Raw genomic sequence first — 22201 nt, 5'->3', positions numbered from 1 at the left:
AGGTGAACTGTCCCCCGCCCCCCTCCACCTTTCCTTTTCACACAGCCCCGTGCACGGCACCTTCTCAGCAAGCGGGAGCGCTTGCATCTCTATGGGGCGCCAATTTGCCAATTCCCCACACAGTGATATGATAGAACAGATAGATAATAGAAAACCACTTCATGGCGCAGATGATTGCCTGCTTCGCCCATGCCCAAAACCGCTACTGACAGAAGATCAGGTTGCAAAGTTTCTTGCAGTGACAGATGGTGAAGAGGAGTAAAAGCAAATATGAAAATCATGTCTAACATATTTATTCTCATTAGGGAGTATGGCGTTTCTAGGAAACGCAGTTGATTTTATCATAAGTTGTCCCTTTGTATTAGGACTGTAGAGGCAGAGTAACATCATATGTAAGTGGTCATGGTCCTGAAAATCCAGAGCTGCTGTCCTCTGTTATACACATTGAGATCAGCTGTGGATCCATTTTCTCTCAGCAGCCTCTGACCACAAGTCAGTTTTAAGACCCCATTCACTTCAATGTAGACTCTGAAAAAATGTCCACTGTGGTACTGATGTAATGAATGCCTTCCCCAACTTCAACCGCTATAGGGACCTAAAGGCGAGAGAGGAGAGAAAGGAGAGGCTGGACCCCCTGGAGCTGCTGGACCTGCTGGTGCCAAAGGACCCCCTGGAGATGACGGTCCAAAGGGCAACCCTGTAAGTACACCAGATACTCTGAAATTCTGCAAAGAGTGTTTTCCAGCACTCAGTCTAACCGGCTCAAATGTACTGCTTTAAGGAAATGTCCCCCACCAGCCTTGAGGCAGGCAATTTTATCCCAGAACATATTCAAGAGCTAAAAAGCCTTTTTATTGAGGGAGATTATATTTTATGCCTGCATGGTAATGGAATGCAGTGAGGCCTTTTCTTGTGGATTTGCATCATCATCATTAAGTCCATCAAATTGCCTTCAATCGTTGTAACCAGTACACCAGGACTAAATCACTGTCTGAATTACTAACCATGTCCTTTATACCTGTATCCAGGGAGCTTATGTCTCAGCAGCAGCGCCTCGCGTTTCTTTTGCTACACTCATGTATTTAATTTCTTCCTATTAAAGGGTCCTGTTGGATTCCCTGGAGACCCTGGCCCTCCTGGAGAGCCAGGTGTTGCTGTAAGTATGAAATATTTAAACAATATTTACCCCATATAGGCCCATATACAGTAGATCATATAGGTCTTCATACCATGAATCATGTTAAATCCATAACAGTAACAGTATAGTAGTTATAGTACAGGATGGACATTATCTAACCATCTCTTTTGTACAGGGCACTGATGGAGAATCAGGAGAGAAGGGAGAGGATGGTGAGGCCGGTCAGCCGGTAAGTTGTTGTTTCAGTGTATTTGGACTAAACAAATGACTGCAAGACTATGTACTGTATATGGTTCACTTTAGGGATACAAGGACATAGTATAATTAAAATGACCTTAACAATCAGCACCTTTGTCACTGTGTATGAATGAGTATAAATATCTGTTTTCATTTATGTTGTATTATAGCAGTCCAGCACAAGTTTGTCTGCAGTACAAGCTGTACTTATATCTAGCCAGTAAATAACTTACACTGCAGCATTTTAATTCATGATATTTACGCCATACTCTTGGGTATACGGTAACTGGACTTATCTGCTATGCAGATTTGTTAACTGTGATTAGAAATAAAAGCCAAACAAATCACAACTCTTATTAATATTTATGAAAGTAAAAGAACCTTTATCATTGCCAAAGAAAAACACAATTAATTTACTCCATGAATGTTATTTGAATTTCTGTGTATGAACTCTGATTGCATGCTGAAACGCTACAGCAGAAAATAGACGGTATATTACAATACTATGGACGGACGAAAAGTTATATTAAAATATGATAAGCTTTGTATAATGGCTCAGTGTTCTGTAGAGGAAAACATACATATCTTTCTGTTATTTGTATTTACATGTAACTGTGCCTATAAAACAGCTGAATAACTCTGCCTTCACCTTTCAGTTCTGCGAAATATTTACCAATGCAAATGATAAAACATTGGTGTGATTGCTTGCAATTAACTCAGAGATAATTGGATGAAAGTGTCTCATGGAGCACAGTAGGTATCATTTCAGTGCAGTGCCTCGTCCAACTATAGGTTTTGGCATAACTCTTCTGGACTATCCTGGGATTGAATATTCCCTTAATGTCAATGTGCTTTCTGTGTTATTGTCCTTTCAGCAGACATAACAAGAGATTTAGTGAAGCATGCTGCGCTCATCAAAATTCATATCAGCACTGCCTTATTTGTTAATATAACTTGTTTTATTGTCTTTTAATAGTATCCTGCATCTCCTATTTCCTTGCTTGTTTTCAGGGACCTCCAGGTCCATCAGGAGAAGCTGGCCCACCTGGACCACCTGGCAAGAGAGTAAGTGTGTGGTCATTAAAACTAAAATGACTACAGTATTTGTGTGAGCATCACTGGTGAGCTTCTGGCAATAATCCAAGATTGACCAGTCCGCTGGTCCTGTTGTTGGCATGTAATTGTTGCATGTTGTTTGGATGTGAGATGTCTTGCTGACTAAAGCTTTTGACAGTTCTAAAACGATGACTCAACAAGCCCATGTGAAATATCGTAGTCCTATTTTAAAATATATGAAGGGAGTGTGTATCTGTTGGCATTGTACTCTAGCTTCTTAGCCAACAAACCGGGTTCCCGCCTCACTTCGCAACAACTCCTTCTCAACAACTCAATCTTGGCAGTAATGCAGGAGAGATTCATTTTCATTAAAAGCAAAGTGGGGAAAACAAAGTGGGAGATTTAAGGGGTCAAGGCGTTGCACTGTCTGCGAAGAAATCCGCCTCAAAGCCTATTGAGAAATGAATGGCAAGATGTGAAAATCATTCTTTTTTTTCCTAGCAAGAAATTGAAAAGGCTTACCAAAAAATAACTGAAAAACTGGAACCGTGGGTTCCAAACTCATTTACGCCTTTGTGGCAGTGGGAAGAAAGCGTGAGAGATATAGCAAGTCTGACACATTATTGATCCATGGCTGCTTGACTGACAGCCAGAGCAAAACAAAGGCATAACATGGACATGGTAAAGTTGTTAAGAAGTTATGAGAGGAGAAGGGTTGGCTTAAGGAGTGCCCACCAAAAAACAAAAAAATTAAAACAAATAAAAGATTAATGTGTTGCTTGTAAGGTGATCATCATCGCATATGTTTGTCAGCCTTGAAAGGAACGTAGGTGTCTACATTAAAAGTGAATGTTTCTATGATGATCATTCTCACTCTATCTAATAAGGAGGTCCCCTTCATGCACCCCACAGTATGAGGTTGAGATATCAGAGTCTGAAGCCAGTAAGCTGCTTTTTGAATGCACACATCTGAGATGGAACATTAACATATTTCCAATATGACGTGAATCTCAAGGTCCACATGAAAATGAGGAGCTATTCTCCTGAATTTGAAAGAAAAGTCACAATCTCTAGTGACTGCATTTCAAAGAAAGACTTCAAGGCTTAGCCCAATGGGGAAAAAACATGTCATGCATTTTTAAACCAGGGTTGATTGCTTTTCTAATGTGCCCAATGAATTTACATTCTGAGTATTTACCATGGTATCAGCATATGCTGCACCTAAATGGCCTAGGGATTATGGTAAGGAAAAGGGCTATTTTATCACACACAGTCTTTAATCACTTAGAAAAAAAAGAGACCTGTGATGATCCCTGCTACTCCCCGACAGGTTGCTCCTGTGAATACATAATTCCACAGCAAGAGTTGTTTAGGATCTCTTGGCCCTTTTTATGTCTCCTCAGCATTTTCCATGTAGAAATTTGCAGCAATCCTTAAATCTCTCTCTAGCACGGCAACTGATTCTGAATAAGTCAATTTAGCATAGCAGCAAATTTTGTTTAATCTGATTTGCTAATGCCTTAATACTGCAAATGTATTCACAACATTGCTCCTTGAAAAAAGAAATATGGAAAGGTAATTAACCTCATCTGGCTTTAACTATTTTTTTATTTGGGTTCAGGTTACTACTTAATTTTTTACCCTTTCAGTAACTGGTAGCAATTTTATTCAATTAAGAACAAAAACCCTGAAAATGCTGCAGAGCAAACTAAAACATGCTCTGGCAACCTTGACTAGAAGTACACACCTGCATATTGACTCTGTATATCATGCTACAATTGAAACGGCTCTTTGTGCTGATCAAGACCCTCCGTCTTCACTACCAGTAAGAGGTACACATCAGGAGAAGATGAAAGCTCCAAGACAGGAGGCAAGCTCACATTATAGGCTCTCAGTCAATAGCACTCAGGCCTCAGTCGGCCAGATGAGAGTGGAATTTGGATGGAGAGCGTTTTTGAAGAGGAGCAACTGGAGGTGAAGTTCAAAGGAATCTTTGTGGGCCTGAGAGATCATGACCAGAAAGAAAAGATGACCCACCAACCCCCAGCATGACTGAAGAAGGCTGTGTGTGTGTTTTTTGTGTGTATTCATGCATGGCTTGAATGGATGGATATGGTTGTATGTTTTCATGGGCAGACAAAAGCATCTCCAAGTCACTCAAATACATTTTAACATAAGTGAAGTAGTGCACATTAAAGGGCACTGGATTATCATCCCTGTTCAAAGAAAGCACCCATGAAGTATTTATCAGGCAAGATAAACTGTTCAGTGTGAAGTCTGATAAAAGTAGACTGAAATGCCAAGAGGCTGTGGAAATGACCTGACAAAATCTCTGGTGGTTATGATAATTCTTAGACCAAAGCATTTATAGAGCATATATATGATACAACATACAAATAGATACATAACTAAGTTATTTTTGCATACAAGTGCTTTGGTTAGCCTCTGAAATAGTGTGAGAGCTCAATGATGAACATTCACTTGTTTGTACAGTCTTGTTGAACAGTTAGTGTGTGGATGCTGTGTTGAAATGCTAAAGCAGTGTCCTGTCATCCTCCTCAGGGACCTCCGGGGGCTGCTGGTGCAGAGGGCAGGCAAGGAGAGAAGGGCGCTAAGGTAACAAAATCAATTCATCCTCGCACAGTAAAGCCGTCTCAGCAAGTCCCTCGGCTGTTCCCCCCCCTCACCATATCCACATTGTCCCCCCTCTTGAATTAAGAGCACAAAAACGCAGAAGTAATTTAATTTCCAGCATAGATTAGATGGAAATTTATGGACGTAGCCTATTTGAGTAAAACTAAGATTCACTTGTTTCCTATATTGTGCTGTGGCTTAATTTCAAGACCGACTAAAGGAGTAAACCCTATTTATGTCCAGCCCTCAGGTATTCAGGAATTATCATGTTCTTTTTAGAGTGAATCAAGGCCCATTGAAGTTCTGTGAGATGGCACTTGTTTTACACACATTTCCTGGTTTCATCAGTTTATAAATCTATCCTTGAGATCTGTTGCTTTGTGCATAGGCAGAATCAATTACCATTAGCTGCACGCTCAATGTAAATCACCTGATTCTTGAAATTCCAAAAAAAGAATTGCAGCTGCAACACACGATGCTTGTAATAAATTCAGTGAAGTAGTTCTGACTGCTTTGCAATAAGGCTGTAATCTGTAAACACCTTGCAGCTCAAACTTGCAATTTCCATGAGCTGTGTCTAGTCTCTGTGCATATTGATGTATTTCAGATTACAGCTGGTCAGCTGTGGCACACTGTGATCTTGAGGTCATAATAATTTTCTCATGAACTTGAAATGAAAACATAGCTGGATATAGCACCATCTATTGTTGTCCCTGCTCCGAACCTTATTTGGAGGAACATGAAAACTTGATAACTCAGACTGTTGTTTACTTGTCCCCATTTACCTGATCTACATACTGCATGCTGTCTCAACATAATTTAAAGCTAAAAGCAGCCCGCAGCTGAATTCTGGGGAAAATACTCTGAGATACTGAACATCTGTCAACAAGATGTCAAGTGTTTCTATTCTATTTTAGAAGCTGTTGCACATATTGATTGTTTTAATACCAATCAATACCATTAGAAAATGACACAAAGTTTGTTATAGTTTTATTATTTAGATTTTTGTAAAAAAAATTTTTTGCTTCTCAAAATATCAGGAAAATTGTGGCTTCAATCCAAAAATATAAACAATTATAAATCCCTGCTTTACTTTTACTTACTTTATCAGGCTTTCACCATACTTGTTTATCCATATGCAGGGTGAGGCAGGTGCCGAGGGCCCAGCAGGTAAAACAGGACCAGTTGGACCCCAGGGACCTCCAGGAAAGCCCGGTCCAGAGGGTCTGCGTGGCATCCCTGGCCCCGTCGTAAGTCTGAGCCACAACAATGGTCTTTCCCTTTTTCACTGCATATAGGTTCAGCTCAACTCTCAAGCAGACATGCATCCTCAAACACAGACACACACCCACAATGTACACACATAAAAAAGTACTGCTAAGGCATGATGATAGACTTCATGGAATAATCAATACATCCATTTAGCTTATACTTTAGTTTCGCTTGTTTATTCCAGCACACTTTTTTCCCCTGTTTGGGCTATTAATCATCGTGCTGAGCACAGAAAATCAATGGCAAGCCAGAGAAAATACAGCAGGCTATAATGCTCACTACAATTGAATGGTTTTCCACAGGGTGAACAAGGACTGCCCGGCGCCCCAGGACAAGATGGTCCACCTGGCCCCATGGTTCGTATGCATAATCTCTTCCTCTCTCTCTACTTGTTTCTCTAACAATTTATCTATCTAACTAGAGCTGGAGGAATATTGTTTCACTTTTCAAAGAGCTAGGCAAGAAGTTTCCCCTTGGTTAAACGTATTCCAAACCTACAGCCTTACTGTACTGAACATACATAAATGAAGTTTCTACAACAACATCTCACCTGTCTCCAGATTTTCATGTTTCCCAAAAAGCTAGACTGTCCTCATAAGACATATCTATAATGTGTGAATGGTTTCCATATTTTCTGCAGTTTTTTTATTTTCTCTCTATATAATGGATGATTCTCCTGCCACTTGTTCCTTTCATGTTTTTCTTCCTTATTAGGTCATTTTCTGCTTCCCATTATCTGTCTCACTAGTTTTTCTCACCCTGACTTTTTTGTCTTTTCTCTTCGAAATTGATTTTTAACTTGTGGTGTTGTTGTTTAGGGTCCTCCTGGTCTTCCTGGTCTGAAAGGTGACCCAGGGTCTAAAGGTGAAAAGGTGAGTGTAGGCCTATTTCGTGTGACTGACTACAAGCTGGTTTCATTTCCCAGGTCTCAAATAGGCTGAAGATAAACCTGAAAAGAGTGAAAGGAACCTTTGTGATTTTCCTGACTTTCTGTCAAGGCTACTTACCGCTTGCACAAAGCTTCCATGACTTTGCAACTGATCAAAAGCAATACATCTTACCACCTACAAAGGAGCGTTAAAACCAATGTAGGCTTATGTTAACATTTAGGAAACAAAATTAGTTTTTGCTATAGCTACTGCAAGAGAAAAACTCTTTATAGGATTGAATATGCAGCTGAATGTGATGTATCACTCTAATCTGTCTAATCTTGCTCTTTTCTTTGCTGCCACTGTCAAATTTGCTGGTGAAATATAACTGCAAAGGATATTCAGACAGCACACATTACTCTATCTAATTTGCCTCCCACACACTGGCATGATGGCTTGAGAGAGAGCAGTTTAAAAGCACACAATAGAGGCGTTGTGTTGTGCGCTTTAAATCCTGTTAAATCGTTGGGCCTGGTTAAAGCTTGCCTATTTCAGATTCAACATCTTTGTGTTGTGAAGTGTTGGTGTTTTTTACCTGTTGCAGGAGAGACATTTCAATTATAATTCCTGAGGATTTTTATTTTAATGAAACTTCACTCCACAGCTTCCCATGTGCATTTGAGATTTGTGGAAGAAAACTGTTAGCTTTGTCACACATGCATTCAGTAGCTTTAAATTTTAAGTACACAAAAGGTTATTCCTGCTATCTTTGATTGTTCTTTGTGTGTGCACATTTGTTTTCGTCCTGCAGGGTCACCCAGGTTTGATTGGCCTGATTGGACCCCCTGGTGAGCAAGGGGAGAAGGGAGACAGAGGTTTGCCCGGGCCCCAAGGTTCTCCTGGTAGCAAGGGCGATGGTGTAAGTAATTGATGACTCCATTCCCACATTGGTCCGCGGGGCCATTTGCCCTACACCTCTTGCCATATTTTAGCCCCTTTGCCCTTCCAGTGGGGCCACAGGGCTTGCCACAGTCACTTGCTGTTGATTAAAACCCATTGAAAAAGGCATCGTATTGCAGCTGGGCCCTGTTCACTCACCAGATCCACAGTCAGCGCACATTGTGTTGGTTCTAGACAGACTGGATTTCTCATTGGTATTACTCAAAAGTTGTAAAAAACTTTCTGAGCCTTGGATAGAACTTCATTTATTTCTAGTTTTCCATTGCATCCTGAACACTACAGATTTTATTTTTACCACTTGTTTCCACTGTGGTCAGCTTCTGTGTGTCTTCTGCCTACTTTGATAATATAATATTCTGCATTGTGGAAAACACTGATAAGAGTTTCCTTCTGAACCACAGCATTAAAATAAAATATTCATCTCAACCACTGAGCCCTGCACTTAGACAGGAAGCAGTACTGAAAGAAGGTTGAAGCCCGGTCTCAATAAAGGACTGATGACAGCCTTCATCCATTTTTAAATAAACATTGCAGAATGACTGAATATGCTATTCTGTCCTGCTGTGGCCCTCAGCCTGCCCTGGCATAGTGATTTAAGGTGACGGGTTGGATTAAGTATCTGGAGATTAAGCCTAATGAAATTGTAATGTCCCCCTTTGTCAGAGCACAAGGGCTTCAAAAAAGTTTTCATTCAGTATACCATTTCTATTTTAGGGCCTGGAAATAGGCCTTATATTGTTTGGCTTCATTTCCTGACAAAAAATGTGCGATGTAATTGTGAATTGCTGGGTTCAAAGAAACGGCACCCCATAAGTGCAGTGTTTGCTCTTCTCTTGATGGCTAAAATAAAGACTTCATCTCTATCTCAGTTAATAAAAATCTCCATGATTTTATGAGAAATCTTCTTACCATTATGCATCTGTTCAGCTCATAAGCTAAGTATTCATTCCATGTCCCTGGTCCTGTGCCATTATATTCCAGCTTTTTCATTTCACTCATTATCATCAAGACTCACAATAATACTTCTGTCTCCAATGTTTCTTCAATATATATCTGCTTTCATCTTATCACAGGGTATCGGTGGAGCTGCCGGTCCTCTCGGCCCCCCAGGTCCCCCTGGTCTGCCTGTAAGTCTTTTACTGATTCAGTCATTCATTTAGATTCTACACTGATGATAGAATGACCCTACCAAATTACTGTGCTTATGTCCTGTCTCACGTAGGGTCCTCAAGGTCCCAAGGGAGCCAAGGGTTCATCTGTAAGTACTATCAGTGTTTTTAAAGGCATATTGTCACTGTGTGTGTGTGTGTGTTAGATGTATCTTATGTTTATATTTGTGTTTCTATTCCAGGGTCCTGCTGGTGCAAAAGGAGACACTGGTACAATTGGTCCTCCTGGTCCTCCTGTGAGTATTTAAGACCTCTACTGTTAAAGTACACAGTACAGTAGCATTGTACAAAATCTAAATCTAAATTATGTATAAAATCAGTCTAAAACAGTTTTTTCCCACCATACCCTACAGGGCCCACCAGGTGAGGTTATCGAGCCCCTGCCCATCCAGTCACCCAAGAAGACCAAGCGCTCCAGTGACATGCAATCAGACGCAGCCACTACCATCATGGACTATGGCGAGGGCATGGAGGACATCTTCGGCTCACTCAACAACCTCAAACAGGACATCGAACGCATGAAATACCCCATGGGCACACAGAACAACCCTGCCAGAACATGCAAAGATCTGCAGCTCTGTCACCCAGAGTTCCCTGATGGTAAGCTGAATCAAATGAGGAGTGTTAAATGTAACATTTTATATTAAAAACACATCTCTTTTATCAGCGTAAATCACAAAGTCAGGCTGAGACATAACTGAGACGCTTGAGTTTCTCCCCTTTTTCTTAAATGTTGTGTTGTTCAAGACACCTTTTCTTCTGACAAACTAATACTCAAGTGAACTTTTTTGTTGAGAACAGTGATAGAGAACACTGCCCAGAGAAAATTGGCTCATCAGTGTTTCCTATGATATCTTTTGGTGTGTATGTTTTGGAAAATTTGTGCTCACTGTTTGCAGTTTAATTAAGTACTTTTACAAGACTTCTGGGCCCTCTGTCTCCACTGTATCATTAGAGGCTATTAACATACAAAGAGGGGCAATAAGAGTGATACAAAGTTTTAATTTACAGTGGTATGGATTGGTTTAAGTTTATCATTACTTCTGTTGAGGAAAAACATTTTGTCAAAATTGCACATAAATTATACCTCGCTTCAGGCATAATGATAACATTTTATCTAGCAGCGTATAAGCCGTGAAAATGAGCAGTATATTACTCCAAAGCAGAATTTCACATAGGATCAAGGAATCTAGCATATTTAATTTTGAAAAGGAGCTTTAAGCCATTTTCTGTGGACATTTGTAGAACAGGATGTTTGAGTTTGCTTGGTTCTCCTTAGGCGAATACTGGATTGATCCAAACCAAGGCTGCTCCGGGGATTCCTTCAAAGTCTACTGTAACTTCACAGCCGGGGGCGAAACCTGCATTTATCCAGATAAGAAGTCTAATGGAGTAAGTGACTTTGGATTTTTACCCAAGAGATTCATAACTGCCTGTTTCTAATCATCATTTCTCATCAAATATTAAGCCATCATGTTAAACCAACGCATCAACAAACAGCACAACACTAGGCTGAAGTTGTCAAAGGAAGCCATTAGATTTGCTTCAGGGCTCTAAGCTTGTATAGATTTGATAGTTTTTTTTGCAAACAACACCAAAAAAACACCAAAAGGCAAATACTATAGAATGATTTGACTGTCTGAAGTTTGTGAAAACGATATTTGAAAGATATTAAAATAACAAACAGGTTTATCTTTGGCTCCCAGATGATAAACTTTGATGCTACCCTTAAGGCTTTGCTTTATACAACAAGCTTTCTTCATGTGTACTGCATGCTTCTACAAAATATAATGCCCATGACAATGTCTGCTATTAATATTCTCTGTCTGGTTTTGTTTTCCACAGGTCAGAATATCTTCATGGCCCAAAGAAGTCCGTGGGTCATGGTTCAGTGAATTTAAGCGTGGCAAAATAGTAAGTCTATAGTGGCATACTAAATGGACTTATCTATGTATGTGTAAAATGGCAAGCAACTGCTAATAGGCTCAAATAGCAGGACCACCCATGAAATTGTGAGGCAGTGACCCAAAGTTGCTTCCCATAAAGAAATCCCAAGCTACCTAATGGTTTTAGTGTTCGTAGTTTAGGCAAAGTCAGGGCAGAGAGAATTCAAAGTGCAGGGGATAAACTTTTATCATGAACAAGATGGGCTTATAGTTAAAATAATCTACATTCTTTTGAACTAGTGCCTCATTTTCTGCTATTGTCAGAACATTACAATTCTTAGACTGTTCCATATAAAGTAGAGAGCATCAATAAAACATTACAGAGGATTCAAGTAGAATGGTGCAGAAAGTAGTATTCCAGCAGTCCCCTCTCTGCCCTTGAATAGTTAAAAAATGTCTTTGTAAACATCAGCTACTGTTTCTTATAGTCAGAAATAAAAGAAACAAGTTTGTCCTGCTCCATCAAACTGGTGGCAGGCTGATGTGTTTCCACAGATATAGAGTTTAAAAGAGTGACTGTGATAGAATGTTATACAGCTCTGTGGGATTAAAAGTACTGGGGAGTAAAGTACTTCTCCTGGTAACATACTAAGGGCACTTTTAATGCACATGTTCAGACAAGGTTCACACAAAGTTAATGTTCACATCTGGGTCATGTGTGTTGTGCAGTTTATCAAAATTCAGCTTTTGTCAAAAGAGTGAAAAAGGGTCATAAAGTTGAAAATTAATTAACTCAGACTGAGAATATATTGTTAAATTAGTTGACACTTTCCTACTTTGTTTACTTTGACACAAAATACCCTAACAAACTGTTGTACATGCATGTCTGTCTGTACTTTAAGTTAACCTAATTGAAAAACTTTAGTAATTAGTTCACGTTGGCCATGTTAGAATTAAAGTCCAATAAGACAATGCTTCAGTGAATAAATCCTTGTGTAGCAGTGTCTCCTGGTTAGGGACGTTAACGTGAACCTTGAATCCATCTGAGCACATGTCAGTCTGACTGTTTGAGCAAAAATGACTTTGTTGAACAGAGAGCTTTTAGGTAATGTCTAGTAGCCATATGTAAACTCCTCAGCAGGCGATTTTAATGAAAGGACTGTGGCTCCATTCAGTAATGGTAAAGGTAATTGTGACAAAGCAATGGTGTTAATGTTATAATGCAGCTTTTAGCCAATTGTAAATGCTGTTTGGTGAATGATCAGGATTAAGAGACAGCAATGGTTACTGTATATTAACTGGATAACCTCTTTCTAATTGTTAGAGGTAATTTCTTACATCAGCCAGTTTGTTATACTGTAAATATTCCTTTCCTTAAATTTCTTTAGTATAATCAAGGAAATTAGTTAGATCAGCTGATTCTTAAAATATTTTAAATGCCTTCAGCATTAATAAATTAAAGAATAAGAGGAAATCAATATAAAATTCTCCCTGGCAACCAAAACTTTTCTGAATTTATTTTACACTTATTCTGTTGTTCACATATACCATTCCTTCATATTTTTAAACATTCCTTTTATACTTGTTTTTTATTTTTTTTATAAACAGATACATAAATCCAACTGTTTGATTAACCCTTGACCTCTCTCTCTCTCTCTGTTTGCCCACCAACAGCTTTCCTATGTTGACGCAGATGGAAACTCAATAAACATGGTACAGATGACCTTCCTCAGACTACTGACAGCCTCGGCCAGGCAAAATTTCACCTACAGCTGCCATCAGTCTGTGGCGTGGCATGACGCCACCAGCGACAACTACGACAATGCGCTGCGCTTCCTGGGCGCCAACGATGAGGAGATGTCCTATGACAATAACCCTTACATCAAGGCCATCTCAGATGGATGTGCGGTAAGCCCTGTCCATAGATACTGTTTGTCTAAATGAGCAAGGAGAAGAGTCACTGGCATCAAAATGACTGTGTTTTAGCACAAATAATGTGGGAGCTGTTTGGTGTTGGTGTTGGCTTTCAGGTTATTTTTTGGGATTGGAGTTATCCTAGCTAGCTACAGCTATCAAGGGGAAAAACTCATTAAGAGGCTATTTTCCAGCAAAAATCAAGCACTATTTCTGACACATTTATTCCTGTGGTGTTTCAAATAAAAGCTGAAGAACTGTCAAGCTTTGAATAGTTGTAATCAGTTTCTCATCCATTTGACACTTGCTGAACATAACTATAACTCCTGAAATCAAATCACATTAGAACTGAAACAAGGAAGAGTGGAAAGCTATGGTTGTAGCTGATGACAGTTTTCCCAGCAGCTCAAATGAATGGAGTGGCCTAATGATCAACATTTAAAGCAACATGTGACAAAATGTGTGTTTTTCTGGTATTTTCTTGTCTAATTGGTTCCTCTGTATCTCTGTTTGTGTCTCTCCTTTTGCAGACGAGGAAGGGCTATGGAAAGACTGTGATGGAGATTAATACTCCCAAAATCGATCAGGTTCCAATCATCGATGTCATGTTGACTGACTTTGGGGACCCTAACCAGAAGTTTGGGTTCGAAGTTGGGCCCGTATGCTTCCTTGGCTAAATATAAAAGAAAAAGAAAAAAAAGGACTTGATGGGGCCAGCAAAGAAAGTCATGTTGAGACGTTTTGGGTACCACCAAACCCCATTTCTAGCCCCCCACCCTTTTCTATGCCACATGCAAGTTTTGAATAAGAGATGGTGTAGCAAACATGTCTTTCCATGTATGTACGTGTAACCCAGGAAAATACTTGTTGCCCTTGTAGGGCTCGAACCACATGACTTAACCACGTTATGGAGCAAAGGTGAAGGACATTTGAAAGCGTGGCAGAGGAGGGTGAATCGGAGGTAGCCAAGAGAGGGGGTCAGGCGACATGAGGGGACACAGACCCCCTCTCTGGATTCTCCAGGTGCTGTATAAAAACGACTACAATGGTGCTTGTTCAAAAAACACAAAAAGTATAAAGAGGTGCTAAGAAAGAAGGTGTATTTTGCTAATTATAAAAAACTGTAATTATTATTTTGTACAATACTGTTATTTCTGAATCCACTTTCAAAACTTGCATGTGTATCAGATTCTGCTTCCGGCTCTTTAATTTCAATGTTGGTTAGATATACAGTGTAAGTTAAAGACATCATTCAATCAAATAAATTTAAAATTCTGGTATTTTTTTTGTTGAACACATACTGTGTACCTGTCATGAAGCAAATAAACTGAGCATTCAAACAATTCTCTATTGCTAAATTAGACTGTATGCCCTTTGTATATATTAACAGTAACAACGCTTGAGGTTATTTGCTGTTCTTCCCTTGTGACCGTAGGTGAAACAACTGGAAGTATCACACCAGCACGTATACGGCAACATCTCCCACTAATGTTGTGATCCTGTGCTAGTAGGAAGTGATCATGGCATTCATTTTTCTTTTATTTAATTCTATTTGTTGTTTTTTCTCTGTTTTGTTTTCTGACAGGCTTTTTATTTTGGTTGTATACCTCAAACTTTCTTGATAACCTGTAAGATGCAAGGATGTTATGCCCTGTATATACCTTGGTTAAGCAATTAAGTTTATATATTTTGGGTGGGGATTTTTTTAAGAGAGAAATACAAAAACTGTTAGACATCCACTGTTCAAATCCTTCTGTGAATGCAATGAAAAGCCCTTTAGGTGACCCATTTTTGTAACTAAAATGAGAAAATGTTTTAATGTGCTTTTTATAGTTCATTTAAATATTAAAAAATGGATTCTAAACAACAGTGAGCTGAATGTCTCAATGGTTTGTGTAAGATGACTTTGGAGTAGATCTACCTACTGTACATGTCAAATGCTTTAAAACAAGGCTATGTTGATTAGACTAAGACTCTGGGCTGGTGCAATTCCATCTCTCTTGAAACCAATAAAGTACCATCTTACAATAATTTCCTTTCATTCTGAGTATGTGAATGGAAACTTGAATAAAATGTCTCTTTTTGTTTGTCATAGGAAGAATGAAAAAATTAACATGTTATTTAATATTCCTATATTTCCAGTTTATTTCCAATTGCCTTTGAGGATTAACTCTGGACTTGAGCTATATTTCACTCGTATCTGAGTCTGCCATTTCAAGAAGCCTGAAAACACACACACACAACTCCACTGGATACATTTTTTGCTTTCGAAGAGAGGGGGAACATTAGGGTTCATTTTACAAAAAGGATATAAAGGCTCTAGTAGAGTGGGGAGGGATTTTAGCAATCTTAGCATATGTTTTACACATGTTATAACAAATTGTGTTCTATTTTCTATACCGAATCTGAATTTCAGTTTGGCCTTTGTTGGGATTGTGCTTTATTGTCTTTGAATTATCTGCGAGTCTTTTGATCGCTTCTACAAAGAAGAACTGTGTGTGTGACTTCTGAGTGAGAAAATTGTGAAATTTTGTCTGGTTTGGTGGGGGAGGTTGTCTCCAGCAAAGCACAGGGATGGAGGTGTGAGCTGAGGCTTTTTCTCACACATGCAATCCATACCATGATGATTTTATACGGATGTGACACCACTGGAGCAATCAGCTAGTTAGCTAGGTTTAGCAATAAGTCAGTCTTTATGCTAAGCTAAGTTAACCAGCTACTCATAGTGCTATCAATCTTCTAATCATAAAGCTAAAAATCTTATTCCAAAAAAATATCAAACTGTTGCATTTCTGCTCCTTTATCGAACAAAAACAATTGAATTTATCCTTAAAGTATTTCTCATTATGATCCTATTACAACTGTGCAGATTGTTTCACTGCAATCCTGCAACTCCTCTTCTCTCCTTAAAGAAAGAAAAACAGGCCTAATTAGTATTCAGTCCTGCCGATCCTCCTTGAAACAATTGTTACTGATGGCCTGTGTCACTTCAAAGGACTGACCACCGCTAAACCTTTTATTTTCTCCTCGAAGAGTGCAAAAAAAATCCACATAATAACAACTGACAAGTCTGTGGTGAGCAGCAAAAGAAATGGACTTTGTATTCGTTTTATCTTTCTTTCTTTGGAGTGGGGGACTTTGTAGAGAAGCGACCAAAGAGAATACTCATGTGGAACCACACACACAAGGAAAACAATCAAGAAATTCTCCCCTGTGGCTTCAGAGGAGAATTCATCTCAACGCTCATGTTACTTTCAACTTGCTTTTCACTCCTTTAACAAATACTGTGTTTGTCTCAGGAGATCACTTGCATCCTTAATAGGTCTTTTAACATATTCAAGACGCACAGTTTATTTAAATGAAGCAATCAAACTTCTTTGAGTTGTTGTGCACGATCATAGTAATAATCTCCTACATTATCATATAAATGTCAGTTTTGCTATTCTCAATCACTGATTAACAAAACACTATAGTGTTTTAAAGTATATCCATTTTATAAGAACCTCTATTTGCTGTTGTAACCGCTGTGTTTGAAATAAAGAAAGAAAGGCAAGAAAAAGTAGCTCACACTCTTCATTAACAGGAAACTGATGGTGGCTGCTGAGAAGTGTGGCGCAGAAACACCACAACAATAGCCTGTTATAAACCTGCGAGGCAGCTGGATCACAAGACCATGCCAGGATCAGTTTTGTCAGGCTTCAACCTATGCACTTCCATGCTCAACCACAGTGGTTCGGACCAATCAGTGATGATCCAATGACGACTTCCCAGGTGGTTCTGTGTAATAAACCATTTGGTGCAGTCAGGTTAAGCTTGTTAGCTACTACCTTAAGTTATTTAAATGTCAAGTAGCTAAAACTCATGTAAAAGTTCCAGTTGGCCTCCTTCTTACATATAGTATCCTTCCTTCAATCTCAGTTGTATGTCTCTTAATGGCTACCATCCAGATCACAGTGGACAATTTGATGTCAGAGGTTGGTCAAAACTTAAAACACTTTTTTGCATTTCCACCTTATCAAATATATTTAACTTTTTTTATTATATTGACTGTAACCAGTGACTGTTTTAGTCAAACATTCAATACGTAAACCGTTACAAGGACATCATTACCATGGACCATTTAGTCTTCAGCAACAGTCCCAGTTGCCCCAATATAGATGAGAGGGAAACCATTTGTGGCTGTCCAAATTGCACTTCAATTCCTCTGGATCAGAGGATTTGAAGAGATTACAGCGCTCCCCAGGGATCATAAAGGGACCTGACAGTTGCAGCAGGCTTTAAGTGTAGCTGAGATACTCATCTGAGACAAAAGAGCTGCAATCCTCCATTTGGACCCAGCAAGGAACTATCAAACTCACCTTACGTCACCTTAAGACATAGTCAGAGGCCTTTTCCAACCAAAGAATTTTGGGTCAAAGTTGATTTTACAAAAGCCATTATAGGTCAAAATGTGTCTGACATTGCCATATGAGAGTGGGGATCAAAACCAGTTTGATCATGTTTTAGAGACCCAAGTGCATAGAGCTTCACATATGTAAATGGAAGACAGGCACTGAATACAAAAATCAGGAGATCACCAGTGTTACTTGGATTCATTAACTCGGGGCAATCCATCTGATAGTTGATGAGATCATTTAGTCTTAACCAAAGTGGCGGACTAATCAACTGGTCAACATTACCTACTTTATATTAGACCCACGCTGCAAGCTAAAAAGATACTGTTAAGAAAAACAAAGCATACACTTTTTCCTATATAGAATACATAAGATTTCAACCTACAGCTTTCAGTCTTGTTTAAGGTTGGCAGTGCAGACACTTTAACTCTGTCAGTGCAGCTTGGGTTTGGGTAGAGTTAGGCAGAGAGAGAGACAACAATTTCAGCCCTCTTTGTTGAGCATGTGTGGGTGCTTTTGGTGGTAAAAGAGGTTAATAATTCACATTGTGCAGCAACTTTTTCTTTGACTTTGTCTTTCAGATTTATAGCATATTAAGTTAGCAGTAGTGAGATCTGATAGCTGATAGCTGAAATCTCCTTTTACCACATCCTACCAAATACAGAATGACTATGATATTATTAGCGTTTCAGTATAATAAATGTCACCTTTTCAAGAGGTAATTCTGGCCATTTGCAATTAGTGATAAAAAAGGTCTAAATATCAGCAGCAAATGCACACAGCCTGAAGCACTTAATGCTCGGGTTTGATGGCTTACTGAGTCACACCAGGAAAGTATATTGGAAAATTAATTAAATGTTTTGTATTACTCAATTATCATAATTTTGTTTTCAAGTAGAACAAGAATAATGTTCTTCATGACGTTCCACAAATAAATGCAATTTAGTTAAAAGGACCTTAATTGAAAACGTTTTGAAGACTGGGAGTTGTCAGAGTCAGAATAGTCACAATAGTGGGCTCTGATCGGCCAACTGCAGCAGTGGCTCCTCTGGTTCAAATGAGGTAAACCAAGTGGAGGCTTTCCAGCATTAATGCTACATTCTCTAGTGGCAAACAGGACCAATGTTAGATTGTAATGCTACTGAAAATGAACTCAAAAAGATGGCTTTTTGATACAAAACAATGGCTTTTTTCCCCCACCATAGGTGGATTTTAATTCCTCTACTGAAATGTTGCCTAAAACACATCCCAACCCCCAACTCTATAAAATAAAATAAAATAAAAAATAATATAACCCCCTCACAAATGCACTGATGGACAGTAAACCTTTCCCTGTACCAGATTTCAAATCATCCATATATACTTCAAAGATTGATTCCTCCAGAAGATATACAGGAGGGAGCATCTCCACAAGACGGATGTGTTAGCTCCACATGCACACTTCATTTTTACTATTCCTATACAACCCACCAACCCAAAGCAGTGCATTAAACATGCAGGCAGAGTGCTTCATCGGCACAAATAAGGATTGAGTGGCAATCATTTTAAAGCATGATCCTGGCTCTCAGCTCCGCGAATTCCTCAGAAAGAAACCTGGGAAATCTGTTCAATATACTGAAACCCAAGGCACTGATCTCCAGACACTCTGTCACCATCACATCCATTCTTAGTAAACTCTGTGTATGGATATATATTTTATTTTTATGATTCTGTTGATTAGCAACCCCAGCAGCTTTATGTTACTGGCAAGATGAAGGGGCTGATCAACTACTGTACTGCGCCAGGGAGCTGAAATTACTTTCATAACAATTGACTATTACATGTGTATATGTCAGTGCCACATATCTGCTCTGGGACTGTGCAGAATTGCTGCTGTTCAGGATCTGTCAAGGCATCCAGTTAAGAGTCATGTAAGAGCAAGGTTATAATCAGGCGACTGAAAAGCAGATCTTTCAGTTATTTATACACCTTTTTCAGAAAACCTTTGAAAAGATTCCAAACAAGTTCCAAACTCCTGCCAAGACGAGACAGAAATATGAGGTAGATGTCAAAAACACTGTTATTGTCACCTTAACATTCCCATAACATTCTGGGGGCATCAGCAGCAAAACGGTGGATAAAAGCCTGTCAAACAAAAAGGTATTCAGGATTTTTGTCAGGATGTGCTGTAAATCAGCCACCTGATATGTAATAAGGTGAGTTTTTATTTTTAAAAGGAAAACCATTAAGCATCAGCCAAACACAAACAGACCTTTTAAAGACATACGTTCAGTTTAACCGTATATGGGTGGATAAAGAGAATAATGTTAATCTAATAATGTTAGTCTTAATCCAGCTCTAAAATACAAAAGAACAAAAGTGTTTGTCAATAGGCCAATAGTATAATTTGTGTGATTATTGTGTGTGTACGTTCAGCAAAGGCTCTACAGGCTGTCGACTGTGATCTGTGTGAGCTTTGCTTTGTACTGTGCACACATATCCATCACATTTTGGCAGTTTGTGTCTGTCATCATCCCAAATCAACTGCTTTTTTTGGTGTTGGTTTTGTGGCGTTGCAGGATATTTCAATTGCATATCGCAAAGGTGGTACATTTCACTGACATCCACGGGTGTGATATAGCCCCGGGGTTATAAAGTACGACGCTGCATTAATCACAGTCTTCAAAGAACCTGACAATGTGTTCACCTTTTAGGATTAAAAGTCAAAGATTTTGACAAATTGCTGTTAAATGTGAGTTGTGTAACACTACAGGTCTTTTTAGGTAGTTTGCTATGCTTTGAGATCGACTGTCTTTTTGATCATTTCTGATCTGATTGGCTCATATAGTTTACTCTGTGGCTCTTTGTGCCTTTTAGTTTGGCCTCTCTGTCATTAGGCCACTAGGCAGTCAGAAGTACAGCCATTAATGGGAAAAACACTTATTTGCTTTCTTGTCTAGCTGAGAGGATCACAGAAGACCTAAAACCTTAAAAGCTCATTAATCAACACGTTATATCTTATTTATTTAAAGGTCCAGTGTGTAACATTTAGGACAATCTATTGGCTAAAATGAAATATAATATTCATATGTATTTATTAACTTCATATCTGCCGAGTCATATTTCTTAGTTGGGCACAGTGACTTCTTGGATTCTCCATTGACATAACCTCCTGTAAAACCACAACTTGTCATTTTCACACTGTGGTTTTTGTAAAGATTAAACAAACAAGATTTAACATGTTGATTAGTAAGCTTTTATGGGCTGTAAGTGCAATCTATGAGCTAACTGACTGTAGCTTTATATGTTAAGCTATTCATTTTAAGAAGACTTACTTATTATTATCCTTACACAATAACGGTCCCCTGATTGTTAATCATTGGTATCATCTCTTACTGCAGCACATCATCAACTAGTAATATTAATGTTCCGTTCCCTGCAGTGGTAATCATGTGATGGAGAGAGACTGTCAGGAAAGAGGCATGTTAAGAGTTTTTGAATCCATTGTAGCAGTCAGAGTGGACTCCAGGCATCAGACACTCTCAGAGCCTCCTCGGAGGGAAACCTCAGACTGCCATTAATGATTCAGTGGACAAAATGACACTCCTGCGGTAGCCCTGAACAGGTGCCTGGTGTGTATGGTTTTGTTCTATGTTTGCCTTTCAAAATCCTCAAGTGGACTTCAAGGCCATATTTAAAAAGGGAAGATAAAGAAGCGGAGGGAGTGATCAGAGAGCCACACCAAGTGATTGTGAACAAGCCCTAAGGCACATGCCAAGGCTACCCTCGTTAGAAAACCTGAGAGACCGTCAACAGCAGACCCACTGGGACCCATAACAAAGCTCACCACATGCAATGCTTCAAAGACACGCTCTCATTTGAATAAGTTCAGATGAGCCCTGCTCTGCACTCTCCCATCCTGTGCATGAGGTATCGTAGCCATGCGTGGCAATGAATCCCGAACAGGACAACAGGCTCTCTGACCTCCCTACCAATAAATTCTAGAGCATATCCTGGGAGGTAGTGAGCCGATGCGCTCTTAAATAGCAGGTAAGGGACAAGCGTGAAGATTGTGTTTACCAGCCAAGGACAAGGGAGGCAGATCTCACAGGGCTGGGAAAAACGCCGCAGAATAGATCTTGGCAGCAGCTTAAAACATTTAACAGCTAGACTTTTCAGAAGCCATTTCTTTACTTGAAAGGGTAAGAGTATCTCAGGAAAATTAAAGTAGAGGAGGATGAAGGGGCGAAACGAGGGGGGCATAGGTCTTTATGTTCATACTTAATTAATAATGTTGGAATAAGGATTAAGTGAGACAAATCTGACGATGGAGAATAGCTGCATACTACTAAAGCACCTTCAAGACATTCCCTTAATAATAACTGAATAATACTGCTTTGGTTAAACTGGCACCTGCTTTGTGGGGGTGCAATATAAGCAAAAAAACATGTTGAGTGAAAGTTGTTATGGGCTTTGAAGCAGACCTTGCCTGTGTCTGTGTGAGTGGCTGTATAATTGATTCTGTGAATAATTAATTCTCTGAAAATGCTGTGGTTAGTTGGTTGGGCAATTACCTCTGTATGTGTGTTTAATGTGTGCACGTGTGTAATAGTCCGATACTTCAGCTCTCAGTTTTTGTTTCACAGTATTAGACAAGATAAAGCCAGGAATTAATTAGTAAATACTTAAATTA

General features: G+C 39.2%; 1 protein-coding gene across 1 annotated transcript in view; it reads left to right on the top strand.

Moving 5' to 3' along the window:
• Positions 1-14478, top strand: part of col11a1a (collagen, type XI, alpha 1a) — a 79742-nt gene extending 65264 nt beyond the window's left edge. Inside the window, exons 51-67 of the mRNA XM_035655967.1 lie at positions 592-699; positions 1103-1156; positions 1314-1367; positions 2387-2440; positions 4994-5047; positions 6208-6315; positions 6640-6693; positions 7156-7209; positions 8018-8125; positions 9240-9293; positions 9389-9424; positions 9518-9571; positions 9689-9935; positions 10615-10727; positions 11181-11249; positions 12896-13129; positions 13666-14478. Coding sequence (XP_035511860.1) covers positions 592-699; positions 1103-1156; positions 1314-1367; positions 2387-2440; positions 4994-5047; positions 6208-6315; positions 6640-6693; positions 7156-7209; positions 8018-8125; positions 9240-9293; positions 9389-9424; positions 9518-9571; positions 9689-9935; positions 10615-10727; positions 11181-11249; positions 12896-13129; positions 13666-13812 — 1602 coding nt within the window. The 3' untranslated portion in view covers positions 13813-14478. The remainder of the gene's footprint in view (positions 1-591; positions 700-1102; positions 1157-1313; positions 1368-2386; positions 2441-4993; positions 5048-6207; positions 6316-6639; positions 6694-7155; positions 7210-8017; positions 8126-9239; positions 9294-9388; positions 9425-9517; positions 9572-9688; positions 9936-10614; positions 10728-11180; positions 11250-12895; positions 13130-13665) is intronic.
• Positions 14479-22201: the final 7723 nt, after the last annotated feature.

The sequence above is a fragment of the Morone saxatilis genome, unplaced genomic scaffold (assembly GCF_004916995.1).
Source record: "Morone saxatilis isolate NCDOM2014 unplaced genomic scaffold, NCSU_SB_2.0 Contig0, whole genome shotgun sequence".
NCBI classification, from domain to species: domain Eukaryota; kingdom Metazoa; phylum Chordata; class Actinopteri; family Moronidae; genus Morone; species Morone saxatilis.
Note: the sequence above shows the minus strand (reverse complement) of the source record. Positions and strands in the feature narration are given on the sequence as shown.